General features: G+C 37.2%; 1 protein-coding gene across 1 annotated transcript in view; it reads right to left on the minus strand.

The window, feature by feature from the left end:
* LOC116286837 (cation-dependent mannose-6-phosphate receptor) overlaps window positions 1–12,199 on the minus strand; it is a 30,145-nt gene extending 17,946 nt beyond the window's left edge. Inside the window, exons 1-4 of the mRNA XM_089026666.1 lie at window positions 11,944–12,199; window positions 9,676–9,830; window positions 6,173–6,282; window positions 3,098–3,243 (exon numbers count right to left, since the gene is read on the minus strand). Of these exons, the coding sequence (XP_088882792.1) occupies window positions 3,098–3,243; window positions 6,173–6,282; window positions 9,676–9,830; window positions 11,944–12,086 (554 nt within the window). The 5' untranslated portion in view covers window positions 12,087–12,199. The remainder of the gene's footprint in view (window positions 1–3,097; window positions 3,244–6,172; window positions 6,283–9,675; window positions 9,831–11,943) is intronic.
* Window positions 12,200–17,991: the final 5,792 nt, after the last annotated feature.

Below are 17,991 nucleotides of genomic sequence, written 5' to 3' on the forward strand. Positions count from 1 at the left end.
GACGGAAAGAGTTCCAAGACGCGCGTAGTCTTACCGCTGCCTCCCGTACCGTAAAGGTAAGAGAAGCGTTGGTAGGAAATGGGGTCCTTTACGGTTGGCATGGGCCTCATTGTGGGCATTACGACGCCCCAAGTATTTTCTCCGTGATATTCTACACGTTCTCTCCATGCTTTTATCTCCTCATCTTTAACGCGCCATTGACCACTTTCCGCCAACTCATCTTCGGTGTAGAATTCTTTCATCTTCTCTAACACTTCGGGCTTTACGTACAAGGAATCCGTAGCTACGCGCGGGATGTCCTCTTTGTCAAACCGCAAGAGCATCGCAAGTAGGTTAATGTGCGCATAGGCTAACATGCTGGCACGCAGGTGGTAATACTGCGGTCGATGGTCCTGGTAGTAACACAGCGCATTCCATTTGTGTGGTTTATCATCTACGAGGTAATCCCATTTCTCCACGGATACCATCGTTCCTTCATCATGTGCACGCTTTATAAGGAAGCTTAGCTCGCCGGCGTCCGTTATTAGGCGTCGCTGCATATGTTTTTCACCCTCCTTAGCGCCCTGCGTGAATTTACCTATGACCACACGCGCTGTGGGGTTATGCTCCGGTAACCATTGCGTAAAGGCGCTGTGACAAAGTATGGCTTCATGCGCAGTGTATTTTAAAAGTTTGCGCTCTTCAAAGAACTTCAATAGTGGTATGGGTATCCATTCTTTCTCCTGCAGGTGCTTTCCGTACCACGCATAGATTATTGGATGTAAGTCTTTTGTAAATTTCCAGCTGGTTAACCGTACGAATCCCGTTGCTGGGGCGTCGTAGTGACCATCCAACGCAACACGAAAGAACTGTGAATCTGGATGTCCGTAACGGTCGTAATATTCCTTACAATCTCCTAGGCCTTTAAAACTTGCGGGGTAACAATGTTTCATATCCAGCGACACGTACTCGTCTTCGTCGTACTCCATGTTCCACAGACCACCGTGACCGTGTTCTACGCAAGCTTTAGCTATATCTTTGAACTCCTCCGGTGTGGATTTCCAACCGTTTCTTTTCTTTGCGGCTAAGAAGTCCAAACTGCGGGAGCTAAGCACTTCGTCTGAGAAGTCTTCTCCTAAGGTCTCACAGGCGCTTTGAATGCGTTGGTGTTCAATTTCGGGGCGGTAAAGAGTACCATCCTGCGTCATAAACTGACTTCCCTCCGCGTCCATCAACCAAACGGAGTTTTCATGAACTAATTCTGTCAATGGTGAAGCTTTATAGACCTTAGTTTCCTTCTTTTTGGGGAACCTAAGTTCTCGCCAAGCGTGTCCATTGTGTTGGTAAATGATTATGGGGGCACCTCTACCTCCGTATTTGTGCGTACCTGGGTAAATGAACCCGTCAGTGATATCTTTTACGTGTATGCGGCGTTCTAAGGCAGTCTCTAACTTCTTGATGTTGTCTATGGTGGCTCCGGCCTTATGTGTGTCTTTTTCCCATTTCCTGATGGCTTCTCTTCTCTTTAAAGTTAACTTACCACCGCGGGTGGAGTCCTCAAAGAACTCTCTTACTAACTTCGCAACACAGTTACCTGGATGTCGCATTGGTTTGAGCTTCTTAACGTCGGGCTTCTTAATCTCGTAAGCACCGTAAATGACCACAGTAACTGGATAAGCGACCTCGTAAAACATCATGTCAATGCCTACCAATGCTCCCGGGCGCGTATTTTCACTTAAGACAAACAGGTCCTTCTTACCAGACGCCCGTATTGGATTGCGCCCCTTTTCTATCATCCACTCACCGTCTAAATACTTTATAAATGTTAACTCCAAACGGTATTCACCTTCGGGCATTAAGTTAATTATTCTTTCTGCTCTTTCTTCTGTCATCGTCTCATCTGTATCTCCCTCCATGAATGTTGTGAAGGCAAAGTCGGCGTCCAGGCGATCCAACACCTGAGTTCTTAGCTTACGCACAGTTTTGTTTCGTATGCTCTTGATGGCGTCCATCTATATCTAAGGAATATCTTAACCTCCGTTTGCGGTACCCAACAGAGCAGCAGTAAGGGACTTATCGCGCTGCCACCCCATCGCGCAAGACCCCCTGTAGGGCCTCGTCACTGCTCCAAAAACCCCACCCCCCCCCCCCTGGTGTTTTTCGATATGTGATTTTTGGCAATGCCGGCGCTTCGCGAGTCCCCCTTACTGCTGCTACTAGTGTGAGAAAAAAACAAACAATTGGTCAATTTTACTCTTTGACACCTACCAAGGCCACCCAGACAAATTTTCATACAAATTAACTGATTGAGCATTTAAACAATAGAATCTGTACAAATGTTCGAGTCATTTTCCCCTTTAAAATTACAGTATATATTTTGCTTTATACAAGTGTGTGTATGATTAGTAGTGAACAAGAAACAGCTTAAAATCAAGAATTCAATAATTTATCTGCTATGCAGCGTTAAAAATATGATTTGTGGAATTGATTCACAGTTTGTTTGGGTGGCCTTGACTGATGTGGACGCACTGTAAAATTTGACCATTGACTACAACATCTATTCTAGCTTTGCAAATGGGCTTAAAGTTTGGGAGGGAAGTACGTATCATACACTGCAGGAAAGGTGGGGGAAATTTAGGCAACTCTGGTAGGGCTTCAATTCAGAGGGACTTGTTTTTGGAAGTTTACAGACTCTGCATATAAAATGTGTGATTCCAGAAAATATCCCATCCCATACTACTCCACCATGGAGGATACCAGAAATTCCCTGTGGGTGGGTATCAGAGAAAAAACAAATTTCAAGGTTCGCGAGGAAGAAAATTGGAAATTCCAGAGGGGTGGGGGACCTTTTTTACAAATTCCCTACAATCCATGGTGGGGTAAGTGGAAATTTTCTGGAACCATATGATAATATCCCATCCCATACTATTCCACCATGGAGGAAATCAGAAATTCCCAAAGGGTGGGTATCAGAGAAAAAACAAAATTACAAGGTTTGTGAGGAAGAAAATTGGAAATTCCAGAGGGGTGGGGGACCTTATTTACAAATTCCCTCCTGTCCATGGTGGGATAAGTGGAAATTTTCTGGAACCATATGATGATGTACTGGATGACTTACATAATAAGAAGGATGGAGCCTGGACTGATTGTTTTTGGGGGTCCTACAGTGCAAGCTGCTTTGTGGTTCAGTTCAAACAGGTAATAACATGGATCTGTTGTATGAGTATCATTTGTCCTGTGTTCCTCAATCACTTTTAGTGTGCCCTTTGTAGGAAAAAAGAAACAAGGAAAGTTTAAAAAATACAGCATGGTCCTTGTGCTTGTTCATGATAAGACAACGCTAACTTGGCCTGTGTTGCTGGCGGTCTGTGTTTTTTTTTTTTTTAGGGGGGGGGGGGGGGGGGGGGGGGAAGGGAGATTTAGATTTAGAAAATTAGAATCCAAAAACTTTTTCAATATTCTTTTTTCCATCTTAAGCAGCCACCTTACAGCCATTCTCAATGAAACGCACCCTCTAGCGATTGTTTCTGTCGCGACAAAGAAGGTTTTGATGGATGTCAATCACAAGGCCTTTCCATAACATTGTTGGAAAACGCAAAGCTATAAGGGCACATGCCTATAGAATGTCATGAAAACGCCTTGATTGACTTCCACCAAAAGCTTCTTCATAGCGACAGAAACAATCGCTAGAGCAGCGCGTGTGATTGAGAATGGCTGTAACAATATGAGCATAATCCCCAACTATAAAGTAACATAATTTAAAGTGTGTATGACACGAAAACATTTCATCGTTTAAAATGTATAGTTTGTTAATAATAATAAATATGTTGTAATAAAATTTGTTTCAAAAGCTTATTTCTTGAGATATGTGAGAAAATTGAGCCTAATTTGTGACGTCATTTTGTTGACACGTACTCTAGATTCGGTAGTAATGCACTAAATATAAATTGTAATTCGTATAAAATAACAACAAAAGGCATATTCTATTCAGCTTTATTTGATAGCTTACGTAGTACTCTTCCAATGTTGGGAAATTGAAAAGTGTACTACTTGAAATTAAGACTCTACATTCAAACATATTTCGTGTATTTGCAACTAAATCTGGAGACTTGTAAACAAAATGACGTCACAACGCGTGCTAAATTTTCTTGAATTTCTAGAGAAGTACGTTTTTGGAACAAATTTAACCGTGATATTCTTATTAATGCCAATAAACTACACATTTTTAACATTAGAATTTTTTCGTGTCATATGCACTTTAATGAATACCGGTCTTTTCGAACCAAAGTCTTTTCGATCCAGGTCTTTTCGAACCAGGTCCAGGTCTTTTCGAACCACCTATATACACTTTCGATCCACATACATACACATTCGATCCAATATAGTTGTGAGATATTTTATAGATGTTTAGTGTTTTCTTTCAGAAATATTACAGAAATATCACAGAAGAAGTGAATTAATCCAACTGAGTGAACCAAGTATCGTGTGTGATCGTGTGTGATATGTGTTAGTATCGCTTACGAAGTCAATAAGTTAGCCCCCATAGTCACTTCCAACGTAAAGTCTTTAGCCAAGAAAAGATGTTTTCTCCTTCATTTACGTGAATATCCTATTGAATAAAGTGAAGGAATATTATGAAGAAGTCCAAAACTTTAGAAGCGAATGATTACTGTTGTGTGACAAGCGTGCATGACAATTAGCGTGTGTGTTGTTACTGACTCGTCAATGAAACCGGTAAATCTTCTATTTGGTAACGAGTTATTTATTGATTTTTGGAGTCTTCTTCAAAAACGTTTTTATATTCAAGATGCTTTAAAATACCTTTCAAACAAATAAAGTAGGGGAGCGAACATCGCGAATAAGTTAAAAAAAGTCTGTAAAAGACGCGAACGAATAGATGTTGTGTGATGTGTTACATGTGAAACTTGTCAATGAAACCGGCAAACTATCCGATTTATGTTAGAAATATTTGCTTGTTTGCCCAAATCTTTCTGCAAAAACTTTTTTTTTATTATCCAAGAAAAATACCTTTCAAATACCTGTCAAACGAATAAAAACAGAGAAACGTACATCACAAAAGAATAAAGAAAAAAACAATTCACGAATTAAAGGAGCGATACATAACACAACACATTTTATACATATACATTAGAAAAAGCAGTTCATGATAAACATAAGACCAGTCTTATTAAGCAAAAAAAGTTTTATATACGCATTTTATAATATATTTTATATTAAACTCACGGCAAATAAAGTAGGGGAAACATCGCGAAGGATTTAAAAATTTAAGACGCGAACAAAAATATGTGTGACAACAAGAGTGTTACATGTGAAACTCGTTAATGAAACCGGCAAACTAGAGTCACTCTATCCGATTTGTGTATTTGATTGAAATATATTGCTTGTTTGCCCAAATTTTGAGCACAAAAACACAGTTATTTTCTCCCATAATGTTTATGTTAAACTCATGGCAAATACATTAAGGGAAACACATGGCAAATGAGTTAAAACGTTGTGACAAATGTTTGTTGTTCGATTGCGAAGGACGCTAAGAAGTGGAGTTTCTTTCATCTCAACCGTTTGTATAAGTTTTTACTAATCAATAAATAGTTTCAGAAGTCAACAGTTTTCATTTTTATTTAGATGTTGATTAACTTTAGAAAAAAACTTTAATATTCAAGTATGTGAAACACATAAATAAGCTTAATCAATCAGAACTGAATGGCGTTTTGAATTCATTATTTCAATCCAAAACGATTTGATCGATTACAAAAACAGTTAGCATTTCATACGCTAAACTTAGCCACTGATATTTCCACTTTATGTTTATACAGTTATTAGGTACGATAAACAAGAATCTAAAACAATTTTCTACTATTCAAGACAGGTTAAAGGCGTTTGTTTGAAAAAGTCCGCGTGACACCGATGTGTCATCATGCCCAGCCAAATTCATAGTACAACGCGCATAGTTTTGATTTCTTTTTTGATCATAATCTTTTATCCGGTGCTCAAGACAACTTTTTAAACTATACTCTTTTAAATTAACTATGTACACAGCATATAGGACGTGTTATATGCTTTAGTTATATAGGTGGATCGAAAGTGTATATAGGTGGTTCGAAAAGACCTGGATCGAAAGGACTTTGGTTCGAAAAGACCGGTTACCAATTTAATAGTTCTTATTTATGCTTACTCTACTCTCATTTGGATCACAGATAATTAGAAGATCACTTTTTCTTGGTGCTTTTTGACAATGGCTTTGGTATTTTTCTCCTCCACCATAGGAAACCATTAACCAATCAGCTGCAATTCAAACAAATTGTTAGTCATTTTTAAAAGCATTTTACTGCAGGTTTCTATACCCTGCAAACTTGATTTGGTAGTTGCGAGTTGAACACTGAAGTTAGATTTTTTCTGAAATCAATATAATCAGGCAGCACCATTCATATTCTTGACCAGTGGCAGTAAAGACCCAAATTCACAAAATGACATTGAAATGTCAGAGTTTGCAGAATATCAAAAACCGTGGCAGTAAACACAGGGTTCGCAATGAGAAATCAAATGTAAAATTCAAGGATTCAAAAACAATATTTCAAGGAGTATTATCTTCCATTTTTGAGTTACTATGGCTTAGAGCACTTTTTACAATGAATCAAAGGCAACCTGTGTTGAACTTGTGGATATACAACCCAGGTGATCAGAGGAAAAATGATCAGCCAATCAAATCGCAAATCACTTTTTTGAAGAAAAAATATCAATCCCATGCATCTTTACGCGTCCTAATTCCTGATGTGTAGCAGAAAAGAAAATGGCTGGCAAGGAAAATACAAGTTAAGAGAAATATCATTTTACAGGGAGTTTAAGGCTTTAAAATGTTTCTGCTCTAAATAATATGTTCTCCAGATGAGACTAGAGACATTTACCTTCATCACTCAGGTTATTTTTCATTTTTCATTTAAAAAATTGAACCCTTATTCGCTCTTGAAGAAGCTGGTGAAAAACTTTCTCAATTCCTTAATAAGATTTTTTTGGACTCACGGTAAAGATTAGACCCAACTCTTGGTTTTTATACCATTGATTGACATCAATTCTTTCTACACAGTGAGCAACAAGCAACAAGTTCAGACCTCACTCTTGGTTTTTAGTCACTTGTCTGCATCATTATGCATCATGGCAAATCCATGAAAAAAATGACATGAAGTTGTGCCTTTCTTTTAATTTTTTTCTTATAAGTTTTGACTCACTAGGTTCTATGTATGAAATATTAGCCTCACATCATTCTCCATGAGCCAAGTATTCAGGAAAAAAACAAAGTAGGTCCCAGTTGTTCATCTATTTATGAGCTCGCAGGATAACCGTGCCAATATTTTCAATACTTTAATGAGTAAATGATGTATGACCTTTACACTAAAATTCCTTACAAACTCTCAGTTCTTTTAGATGATGCTGATTACATTTAAGCTGACCAAAGGCTTCATGATGCCCTCTAGCACTCTACAGATGGACAAAATGGCTCTGAAAATCTTCCATTTTCTAAATACAGCCTGTAGTGTATTCAAGCTGCAGTTGCATCAAACAAAAAAACGTTTCTTTGTTGGAATACTGTATCACACCACTGGTGAACTTTGTACCTCATTTCCATAAAAGGCTGACAATGTCAATTTCCAAATTCCAAATATGGTTTTGTTAGGGCTTGCAGAAAGATTAGGTCCAGAAAAACACTAAAAAACCTCAAAAATGCCTAGGAGTAAAAGGGTTGATCAAAAATCTTAACAGTATATCACTCGAGTGAAAGAGCATCCAAAAGTGAGTGAGCTGTTAAAGTTTAAATGCTGTGGCCTTTTTTTCTCACACTCACATGCATTTTACACATCTGTAGTAATCATAGAAGAATAACTTTTTTGCCCACGATTTTTTACTAAATCCTTATACAGTCAACTCTCGCCTTACGGACACCCTGCTATTATGGACACCTCGATGATACGGACAGGGAATAAATCCCCGGCGAAAAATACAAAGAAATGACTGAAAGTAATTAACTCCTGTTAATTATTACGGACTCTTGCTATTACGGAATTACGGACACTTTGTCTGGTCCCAATTGCATATTTTCATTGTTTAACTCTCGTTATAACGGACACATCCTGCAATTAAATACCGCAGTACATTAATAATTTAAGTGGTTTATTAAAAAATAACCACCAGGCAGATACAGTACAATTCTGTATTGAACTTTCTTGTTCAGCATGGGCTGACTACAATTACTAGTGAGTTTTCAAGTTTAAGCAATAAAGTAGCAGAAAGTGCACTCAAAAAACAATCACGCCAAAGCACAATCGATAGCTTTTTCAAATCTTAGAAGAGTCAGAGTAAAGTCTACTACAGTACTGTACCATGTAATTTTTAATTTTACGTTACTTTTTTATTCATAGTTTTCATACAATCTCATAAGGTTAAAGTTTGCTTAAGATATTAGGATACGTTTACGACCACTATGTGCGCAAACTTAAATAACGCACTGGCTTTATAGCATAACACAAACAAAGTATACATTTTCTGAAAGCTGAGTAAATATAGTTTATGAAGACATCTTCAAAATACGATTTTTTTAATTGTTGTTCACATTATTGTCCTCGAAGTGAAATTTGACCATGCCTTAGTGAAAACGTTAATGGACACGTACATTTTAAGCTATGTTTGCGAAAAATGTCTTAACATACTCAGGAGATAATAAGCTCAAAAAGGGTGTCCCAGATTTTTGATATCTGTTTTATATCTCTCGCTATTTTTGATCAAAGTTCGACGATTGCTTTTGGAGTGTTGTTTAGAGTAAAAAGCGTCATAACTTTGGAAAGAAATTAAATTTCAAAAATTGGAGACACCCTTTTTTGGATCATGAGTTACTTTATAAACTCTCCAAATTTTAGAAAAATCGAATGAAATCCAAGGGCCTTTTAGCTTTTTGAAGTTGAGGTTTTAGCGGCAAAAAAGATTCGAGAAAAATACATTTCTTTGTTTCCAGCCGGAAGCTGCAGGGAGCTACGATGGTGTTGGTCAAAACACCTTGAGCCTTCCATTTTGTCATCACTTGTCAAATTCTCTGTTGTTCTGGACGATCGCAATGTAGGATCTTTTTACAAGGACAAAGGAGCATTTGGACTCGACGTTATTGCAAGCGACGGGACATTTCCGGTCTTTATAAAGTCACGATTTTGATTTGCCTCAAAATTTTGGCTTTTCAAATCAAAAATTGCAAGAAATTTCACAAACATATGAAAGACAAAAATTTAAAGTTACGAAATTTCAAAAAAAATTTTTTTTCGAGCAAATCATCATTTTTCGTATCCTAATACCTTAATATCAGAATAATTGTCATAGTTTTGATTCTATGTTGCCTGTATTATGTGATTAACAATAGTGATAGTTGCTATATAATCAAATTAAACAATTTCAAGAAAAAAATGAGTGTTTTTTTCCCCGCACCCCGCTATTATACTGACTCTCGCTATTGCGGACACTAAATTACGGTCCCGAGGGTGTCCGTAATAGCAAGAGTTGACTGTATATATTATATTCTTTCCATTGGCATGAATTGAATGTGGTCTGAAATGAAAAACATTATGCCTAAACTAATAAATACAAAAGAGGTCTATCTTGCACTAAAAAGTACAAGAAAATCATTTTTTTTTTACTTACTTCCTCCTCTGATTGTTGCACTTTCATATGTTCCAGCATTATAAATCCTTTTAGAGCCTTTTTTTGCTTGTTTCACCGCAGTTGGGTCCTTCCCAGTTTGACAGATCAAGATTGAATAACTGTATTTATTAGAGTCATCGACACAGCTATATTGACTGAAAAAAAATTGAAAGGAACGTATGAATACTCCAGTTTACTGTAAAGTTCTGTGTAGCTCAGGGTTACCATCAACTTTGTGCAAGATATTCATGTCTTCCAGTGACGGTTGGTAAAATTTTAGCATTATTATTCAAGGTCTTAAAAAAATGTGTCTATCATTGCAAGCTCAGCGTTCGTCTTACTTCGATGCAAAGGCATGCCTACCTTTCAAGAAGGCACAGGGAGCTGTGAAAGGGACTATTGACAACTGGATATTAGAAAATGATTGTCCATGTACTGTAGCTGACAACCACAATTTTTGTTCCAAGTCTTTTTTTGGTGTTTTTTCGAATAAAAGAAAGAGAAGGTATACATAAGGTATACATGAAATTAAAATAATTAAATAATGTGAATGACTACCCAATAGGGAGTGTGCAAACAGAACTGAGTCCCATAAATGATAGGAAAAAAAGGAAAAGAAAGGAAAGGAAAGGAAAAAGTTTTCACTCAATCATTTTTGGATTTAGTCAGCAAAAAATTAACTACAGTGTATTTAAGAAAAAAAAGTATGAATAAGATGAATATGAATCTGGATCAAAAAAATCTAACACTAAGAAATAATGATTTAAGAATATATAATGATTTAATGGATATCCTCACTTAGAAAAAAAATGCAGTGGCAGGCAAGATTCGAACCCTGGACTTGTTATTACTATGCCTATCCCAACCCTAAACCTAATGCACTAGTCATTAAATAACTTTTGAATGTATTTCCACAGGGAGCCCAATTTAGATTAAAGTGAATGGTGGAAATAAAATCGTAAAATTAAATACTTATTTTTTTTTAAATTCAATAACAAGATAATGTCCTCCGTTTTCGCGCATGCCTTTGTTTTCCTATATAATTTCCCTATGGTATCTGATGTTGATCTTATGTATATATACTCTGACAAGGGAGGAAACTACAGTCGCCATATTTGAACAAACAACTCACTTTAAATCACGATTTCATCATCTTTTAAACCTCGAACTCCACAAAAAACTTGATCAAAATGATCTCTACGATGGGGGATTCATTTATTTAAGACTCGTTTGGCTCTTCCTACAAGATTTCTATGAGTGAAATTTTCATGCACAAAATGTTTCACTTGCAGAAAATTTTCTGCCATGTTATGTCAAAGTTACTACTTGCGTAGGACTCAGGCAAGAACGAATTTTGACCTTACTACTCTCCCGCACAGGATTTTTGTAACGTGTACACGACCCACCACCAGCCACTCCACAGGGCTAGTTTTGCTCTTGAAAAATCCTTCCACAATGATGATGCAGTTTTCTCCTGAAAAAGTCTGGAAATCTCCAAAATTTCAAGTTAAATGAAAGACATCCATTGTAATTTTCACTAAACCTGATATCATGTTGAATTATCTGTAGTTATCTTTCCTTTTTCAAAGTAAAACCAACCAAAAAAGCAAAAAAATGTCAACCATAGAGAACTTTTGTCCATTCACTTTAATCTAAATTGGGCTCCCTGTGGTATTTCCAGTCAAATGCCCTGCTATGTCCCGGCCGGGGGGGAGGGGGGGTGGGGGTTTACATTGACTAGTGCATAACACTTAGCCATGAAGTGAATTCCCTGGGATGCTTTCTGATTTTTGTCATATTTAGAACGATATCAAAATATATATTTAAATATCCATAGGAATAGAAATTGCAAGTCGGCATACGGTTACCGTACGAATAATTTCGGACTCTGTGTACAAGCATCCCTGCTTATCAGGTGCATGTCACATGACTGGCTTACAGCATACCTATACTATTCTGACCATCTGTAAGAATGATACCGAAACCAGCGTGGACAGCCATTAACGCTTCCTTCTAAACTAATCATTACTCTCATTGAATCAAAAAATCCCCAACATTGTTTAAAGTAGTTTTGTATTCCATGAAAAAAAATTTTGACTGTTCAAAACTTCTGTGGCGTAGTTTCGGTACTTAAGATTATAATTTAACTAGATATATATGGAGGAATCTATCCCTGCTTCTCTTCTTTATATCAACTCAAAGACAGATAGATAAAGTATTTGACGGGCTATAGTAACAAAAATATTATAATAACAAAGTTGAACTTACCGTTGGTCTTTCAGCATATCGATCCTATCATTCACGTTGTTTGGATCGTTGGCGTGGTGTGGGCAGCCACCACAATTAACCATCACAAATACACACGAGCAGAAGATAGTAACAAAAATATATATACTACCAAGATCTGCCATATTGATCTAGCTCAAAATAGATGGTGTTGGTCTACTGAGATATCAAACCAACTCCCCCAAAAAGAAGGAAGATAGATGCCTTGGTGACTAACGTCTGTAGAACAGTGAGTCAGATTACTACCTCATCACCATGACCTACGCAAGCCCAAGAACCAAAGGTAACCCAATAAGAATTTTAACTAATGGGAAATTCCACTGAGTGCAAACCATACATCCGTGAATTAGCTCAAGAACTAAATAGCACTAAACCCATCTATTTGTTTTGTTTTTAATTGTTTCATTGGTACTATTTTGTACTAATTAGTGAGTATAATGAATAATTTAATGACGCATTTGGCATTGGATGATCGAGTACAGTTCTCCTTCTATATAATATAAAATAAAATAGGGAAAGAAATTGATACAAGTGTAACATAAACGATTATTTTTATGTCGTGTGCAAGAAATACATTAACCCCCCCTCCCCCCTCCCCCCTCCCCCCTCCCCCCTCCCCCCTCCCCCTCCCCCCCTCCCCCCTCCCTCCTCTTTCTTTTTAAGGGGTTTTAGTTGAGTCATCAGCTCAACCGTGACGTCAATCAACATGCATGTGCCAAACGAACGCTCATGGGTCGTTTTCGACCCTTTGCAGAAATATTTCGTTGATGAGCTGAAATGATTTTTATGTCCCAGAAAACAAATTATATGTATAATGCCGCAACATTGGCAGTTTGTCCCGCTCTGGCGCTTCTCGTTCATAGGATTCCTTATACCTGTTTTTTATATTTTTTTAATCTAATTTTTTTAACGTGTTCCAGATCAATTCATTCTTCGAGTACTTGTCTTGGGGTTTCCTCAAAAACTATTTTAGTAGCAAAACTATCTTTTGACACGTATATATTGGGTTTGCCAACAGTTTTAAAGTCTTTTTATGTTTTGCACTGTTCTTTTCTCAATTTAGCCATAGCCGGTTTTAAAATTTGTTTTGGTAATATTAATGTAATGATTATTACGTATGAATTTCTGTCTGTCACCACTGAGGTGACCCGGGCTCACTCCAGGCCGGACTCGAAGTCGGTTTGAGCTAACTATATGGTTTGAGTAGAGTTGCTTGTTGGTTCTAACAAAACTTTAAAATATTAAGTGTAATATATGACTATAGTGAATGGTTATTGTATGGTACCTTTATTTAAACAGGGTGGCCCATTAAGCTAAAGGCTAGTATCCAAATGGGCCCTGTAGAGTGGTTTTTTTATAAACCCGGGAAATACTTACCAGCCTAATACCAATTAGTTGATCCTACCATAATTTTCTTTTGTTGTCATTTCACTATTACACAATAGCTAATGATATCTGTTTCACAGGTTTATGAAAATCAATCTATAACATAAATCTATATGATTAATAATGATAAAACATATGCTATGTACATGTAGAGATATATAAGAAAAACTATAAACTATCATGATAGACATAGAAAGAGAAGATTTATAATGAAATATATGGAAAAAAGTGATCTACAAATATTTATTATTAATCGAGGTGATTAAATAAAAATACTAGTCAACGTGTAATTACTGTTTTTTTTGTTTTTGTTTTTGTTTTTTTGTTTTTGTTTTTGTTTTTGTTTTGTTTTTGTTTTTTTGTTGTTTTTTTGTTGTTTTTTTTTGTTTTTTTTTGTTTTTTTTTTTTTTTTTTTTTTTTTTTTTTTTTTTTTTTTTTTTTTTTTTTTTTTTTTTTTTTTTTTTTGTTTTTGTTTTTTGTTTTGTTTTGTTTTTGTTTTGTTTTGTTTTTTTTTTTTGACTTGCTCGACTTTAGATTCTTAAACTTTAACAGATCAACCAAATTCCGACTTACAGTGTTCTTTAATACTGGTGTTCAGTCTTCTTGCAGTCTCCCGATGTATTCTGAATTGCGGCATTCTTCAAGAGTCCATCATTCGTGGTCTCTTGAGTCCTTACAATGAAAGTAGTATACCACCCCACATTTGTTCTTATCACACATTGGATTTATGGGCCGTACATTTTCTGTAACACAAAACCTTTTGATGTTCTGGACGCGCAAAATTAACTCAGGATGAATCGATAATCTTTATTGTACAAATATTATAAAAGCAGGTATTGTGAACATTAAAAAAACGTTTCTTTTCGGGAGTGTATTTTGATTGGTGCAAGACGCAAAGCATTATGGGGTATGCTAAGGTAGAGAATGTCAGGTAAGCCCTTTCTTACTAGTTGTCTCTCACTAGGTCATTTTTAAAGTCAATTAGATTATTTGAGTAAAAAAGCATTTTATTTACTTGATAAAGAATATTACACCGAGTAACAACGAAAAATTCACATGGAAAAAAATCCATTAAAAATAATAACATTTCTAACTCAAAGATAAATTGAATTCAAGTATAACAGCAATGCGCCGACTATTGTTTTACGTACATACATGTAGAAAGGCGATATTGTGCAGGGATTTGAACAAATGCAGTTGGTTTGCCTCCGTCGACCAAACCATCATAAAGATACCAGTTTTTACAGTAGCGAAAAATGCAGATGTAGTGTCTAGCAATTTCATTTAGTAAAGTGATGGCGTTGAGCTGATATCTGAAAGAAAGAACAAAAATATATTCGTTGCTGTTTTTTTGTAGACTGGAAAATCTAAAGAGACATCATCGGTCAAAGCTATTCGACTGCAAAATTAATGAGATTAATTTGTTATCCCTTTAATTGGTTAGTAGCTACTATGAAACTTCTCCCATTTCCATTTGTTTGCGAGTCTTGCGGGTAAGCACTCTGACGTTTGCATAAAGTAAACACCAGGGCCCCGGTTGGACGAAGCCTGGATATCGCTATCCGGCGGATAAATCCTTATCCAGTGGATAAGTCGATGCTGTTATCCAATAAATTTATCCACTGCTATCCACTTCGTACAACCGGGCCCTGCTTAATTCGAAATCAGTCATACTATGGTTGGCGTAGCAGTGAGAGCGCTCGCCTCTCACCAATGCGACCCAGGATCGATTATCGGGCTGACGTCATATGTGAGTAAAGCTATTTTGCTTGTTCTCTCCTGTGTTTCTAGGGTTTTTCTCCGGCTCCTCCGGTTTTCCTCCCCCCGCAAAAATCAACTTGTAAATTCTAATTCGATCTACAAAGGGCCTAGATGAAAATTACTTTGGTAATTTAAGTTACCACTAGCAAATTATGTTTTTCTTTAAATTTGTCTGCTAAGTAGTTCAAAAATATCTGATGTCTTGTCGGAGAGTATGCGCTTCATGTTTTCCATTTTCAATAGATGGACATGTATATTTTTGTCCTCATACAGTCATACAAGCCCCAAACTTACCTCGTCTTGAAAACCTCAATGTTTTCAGGCAGATCTTTCTTTTCAAGAGGTTTTAGTTGAGACATCAGCTCAACGTCAACCAACATTAATACTGGCATTTTGTATGAGCCAAAAGATTCGCTCATGGATTGTTTTCAGTCCTTTGCATGAATATTTCGTTGATGAGCTGAAATGTTAAGATAAACATACAATCAAATATCCCTTCAAATATCATACTTGAAGCATGATTCTTTCTTAAAGATAAAATTCGCTCAAGACCCATTCCTTCATGTAGGATTAGTTCTTGCCTTCCTTATCAAGTCAAGGCAAAATGTTTTGTGGGATTTGAAAACAATACCAATATAACCTCCACGAATAAGTTGTCAAGTATTCCCTCTGCCGTAACCCATCAAGTACTACGCGGGAGCTAAGGGTGGTCAGTAGGTTTTAAACCGAAGCTTTTTCTTATGTCAGGGTTCGTGCTACTCCTTGAAATCCTTGAAAAGCCCTGGAATTGAAAACACATTTTCAAGTGCACTTGAAAAGCCCTTGAAAACAGCAAAGCTGCTGGATAATCCTGGAATACTCCTTGAAATTGTAACATATTTCGATTGTAAAGTTCTAGCTTGTAGCTCAAATAACAGCAAGGCATTGGTAACTCATGTTCAGCTTAATTTACATTACAAGTCGATGTTACTGAGCTCCAAATTAAAAAGTCATTGTTAAAATAAAGCCATTAAATAATGGTTTTTTGTCTCCATAAATTGTTTAAAAAAATAAAATTCACAAACAAAATGGTCATTGAAAACCGTAATTTTGGGCCTTGAAAAGTCCTTAAAAAGTCCTTGAATTTTGTGTTTTGAGATGTAGCACGGACCCTGTTATATACTTCAATAGATTCTTACCCCTGGCTTGAAACAACTACTGGTGCTTCTTGTGGGGGCGCTGTATTGAATTCTTGGCCGCAAAAAGTGACTTCCTTTTCAGGCTCGAACCAAGATTGTATTTCTTCAGATAACGTGGCTTCAGTGTTTGCCCACGTGATGCAGCTACTGCTCTGCAGCCGTCTTTCTCTCGCAGGACAGTATCTTGAAGAGCAGGTAACAACTGTGTGTTTTGGGAAAATATCTGGAGGTGCTTCAGGTAAAAGTTCCACTCATTTCCGAAAGAAATCAACCAAGCCCCGAAAGTGCTGCATCCCATGCACCTCCATGAGTCGTAATTTTACTCTGTTAAATTGCCCAGCGCAATAAAGGCCTTCTAATTCTTTCAGAAGTCGAGCATCTTCCCTTTGAATTCTTTCTTTGACATTTTTGTTTTCCAAGCACACATAATGAAAGATTACCATCCAGTTGTCAATGGGGGCAGGTATTCTTAAAGGCATAACCTCCAATGCTCCTCTCCCCCCTTGGGAAATTCCATCAGCTAGCAATTTCGAAGGGAAGGTCTTCGTCAGCTTGTTTCCACTGGTGTTCCAGTGAGAAGTGTATTGTATCTTGCCATAAGGTGGTAGCGTAGCACACGAAGGTTTCCAACTGCTGATGGAACGGTCCACCTTTGTATAAAATTTGTGGGAAAAAACAATTGGTGTCCATTATTTATTTAACTACTTACTACTTGGATTACCATATTTTACTACTTACCTTGACACATATCTGTTTTCGGAGGACAGTGCTTGGTCCCTGTGTTTTCAACTCTACCGTTTCATATGAACTTTAATCGGGGGTCCTCTCTGGCAGAGGTGACTCTAGTTGCTGACGAGTTTGGCGTGTGCACTAATAGCTTTTGATTGAACTGGGTGCCAATTACGAATTTTCAAATGCAACTTTTGACGTCACTTTTGCATGTGGGTGGTTACAGATGTAAAAGATGCACAAGTGTTACTTGCCCTTGTTTGCACTTATGTTCACGAACGTATCTTTTGTTCGTATTCGTAGGGAGTGTTTTTGAGCCATTTTCTATTTGTGAGGGACTTTGATTCCAGAATCAGTGCATTTGGTTACCGGAAGCACAAAAGGCATGGTATCTGAATCGATCTTTGATGCGTGGACTATCGTGTATGGAAGTGGTTTCCCTTTATAACGTGTTACTAATGATGTCATTACAGTTTTACTTCGATCTGCGTTGTCGGTGTAAAACCCTGATCTTTGATGCGGTTTGATTATGGTATTTAGATGGAAGTTCGAGAAGCCACTTTTTATAAGGGGTGGTCCTTTGCGTTGTTAATGCATTTTCTTCGTCCTGGTGGCGGGGTTATTTATTGGTCCTTGCTCGGTCGCTCTTCTTTTACGTTTGTTTTCTTTGTAGCTGCATTGTTGGAATTTTGAACAGCGTTGGCCACGATATGATAATCTTTATCGGATTGGCCGGTGGGTTGTACCTTGTGTATTGTTCACATCTTCCACCAAGATTGGAGGAGAAGTTCTTTCTGGGTTCCTGCCGCCCAGAGGACGTCGTAAGATCTTCATCTGCAGCAGCGGAATCCTCATTAGATAAGAGGAGGACATGCCCAGCATTGGACGTCCTGGCCACATTGACGTCAAAATTGTTCATTTACATCCAGGGGACATCTGGCAAGATGGAAGAAGCCTGTGTTTGCCTTGGATTGCT

This window comes from Actinia tenebrosa, unplaced genomic scaffold (assembly GCF_029948245.1).
Source record: "Actinia tenebrosa isolate PJP-AT-01 unplaced genomic scaffold, QUT_ActTen_1.0 PGA_scaffold0__85_contigs__length_37466705, whole genome shotgun sequence".
Lineage (NCBI taxonomy): Eukaryota > Metazoa > Cnidaria > Anthozoa > Actiniaria > Actiniidae > Actinia > Actinia tenebrosa.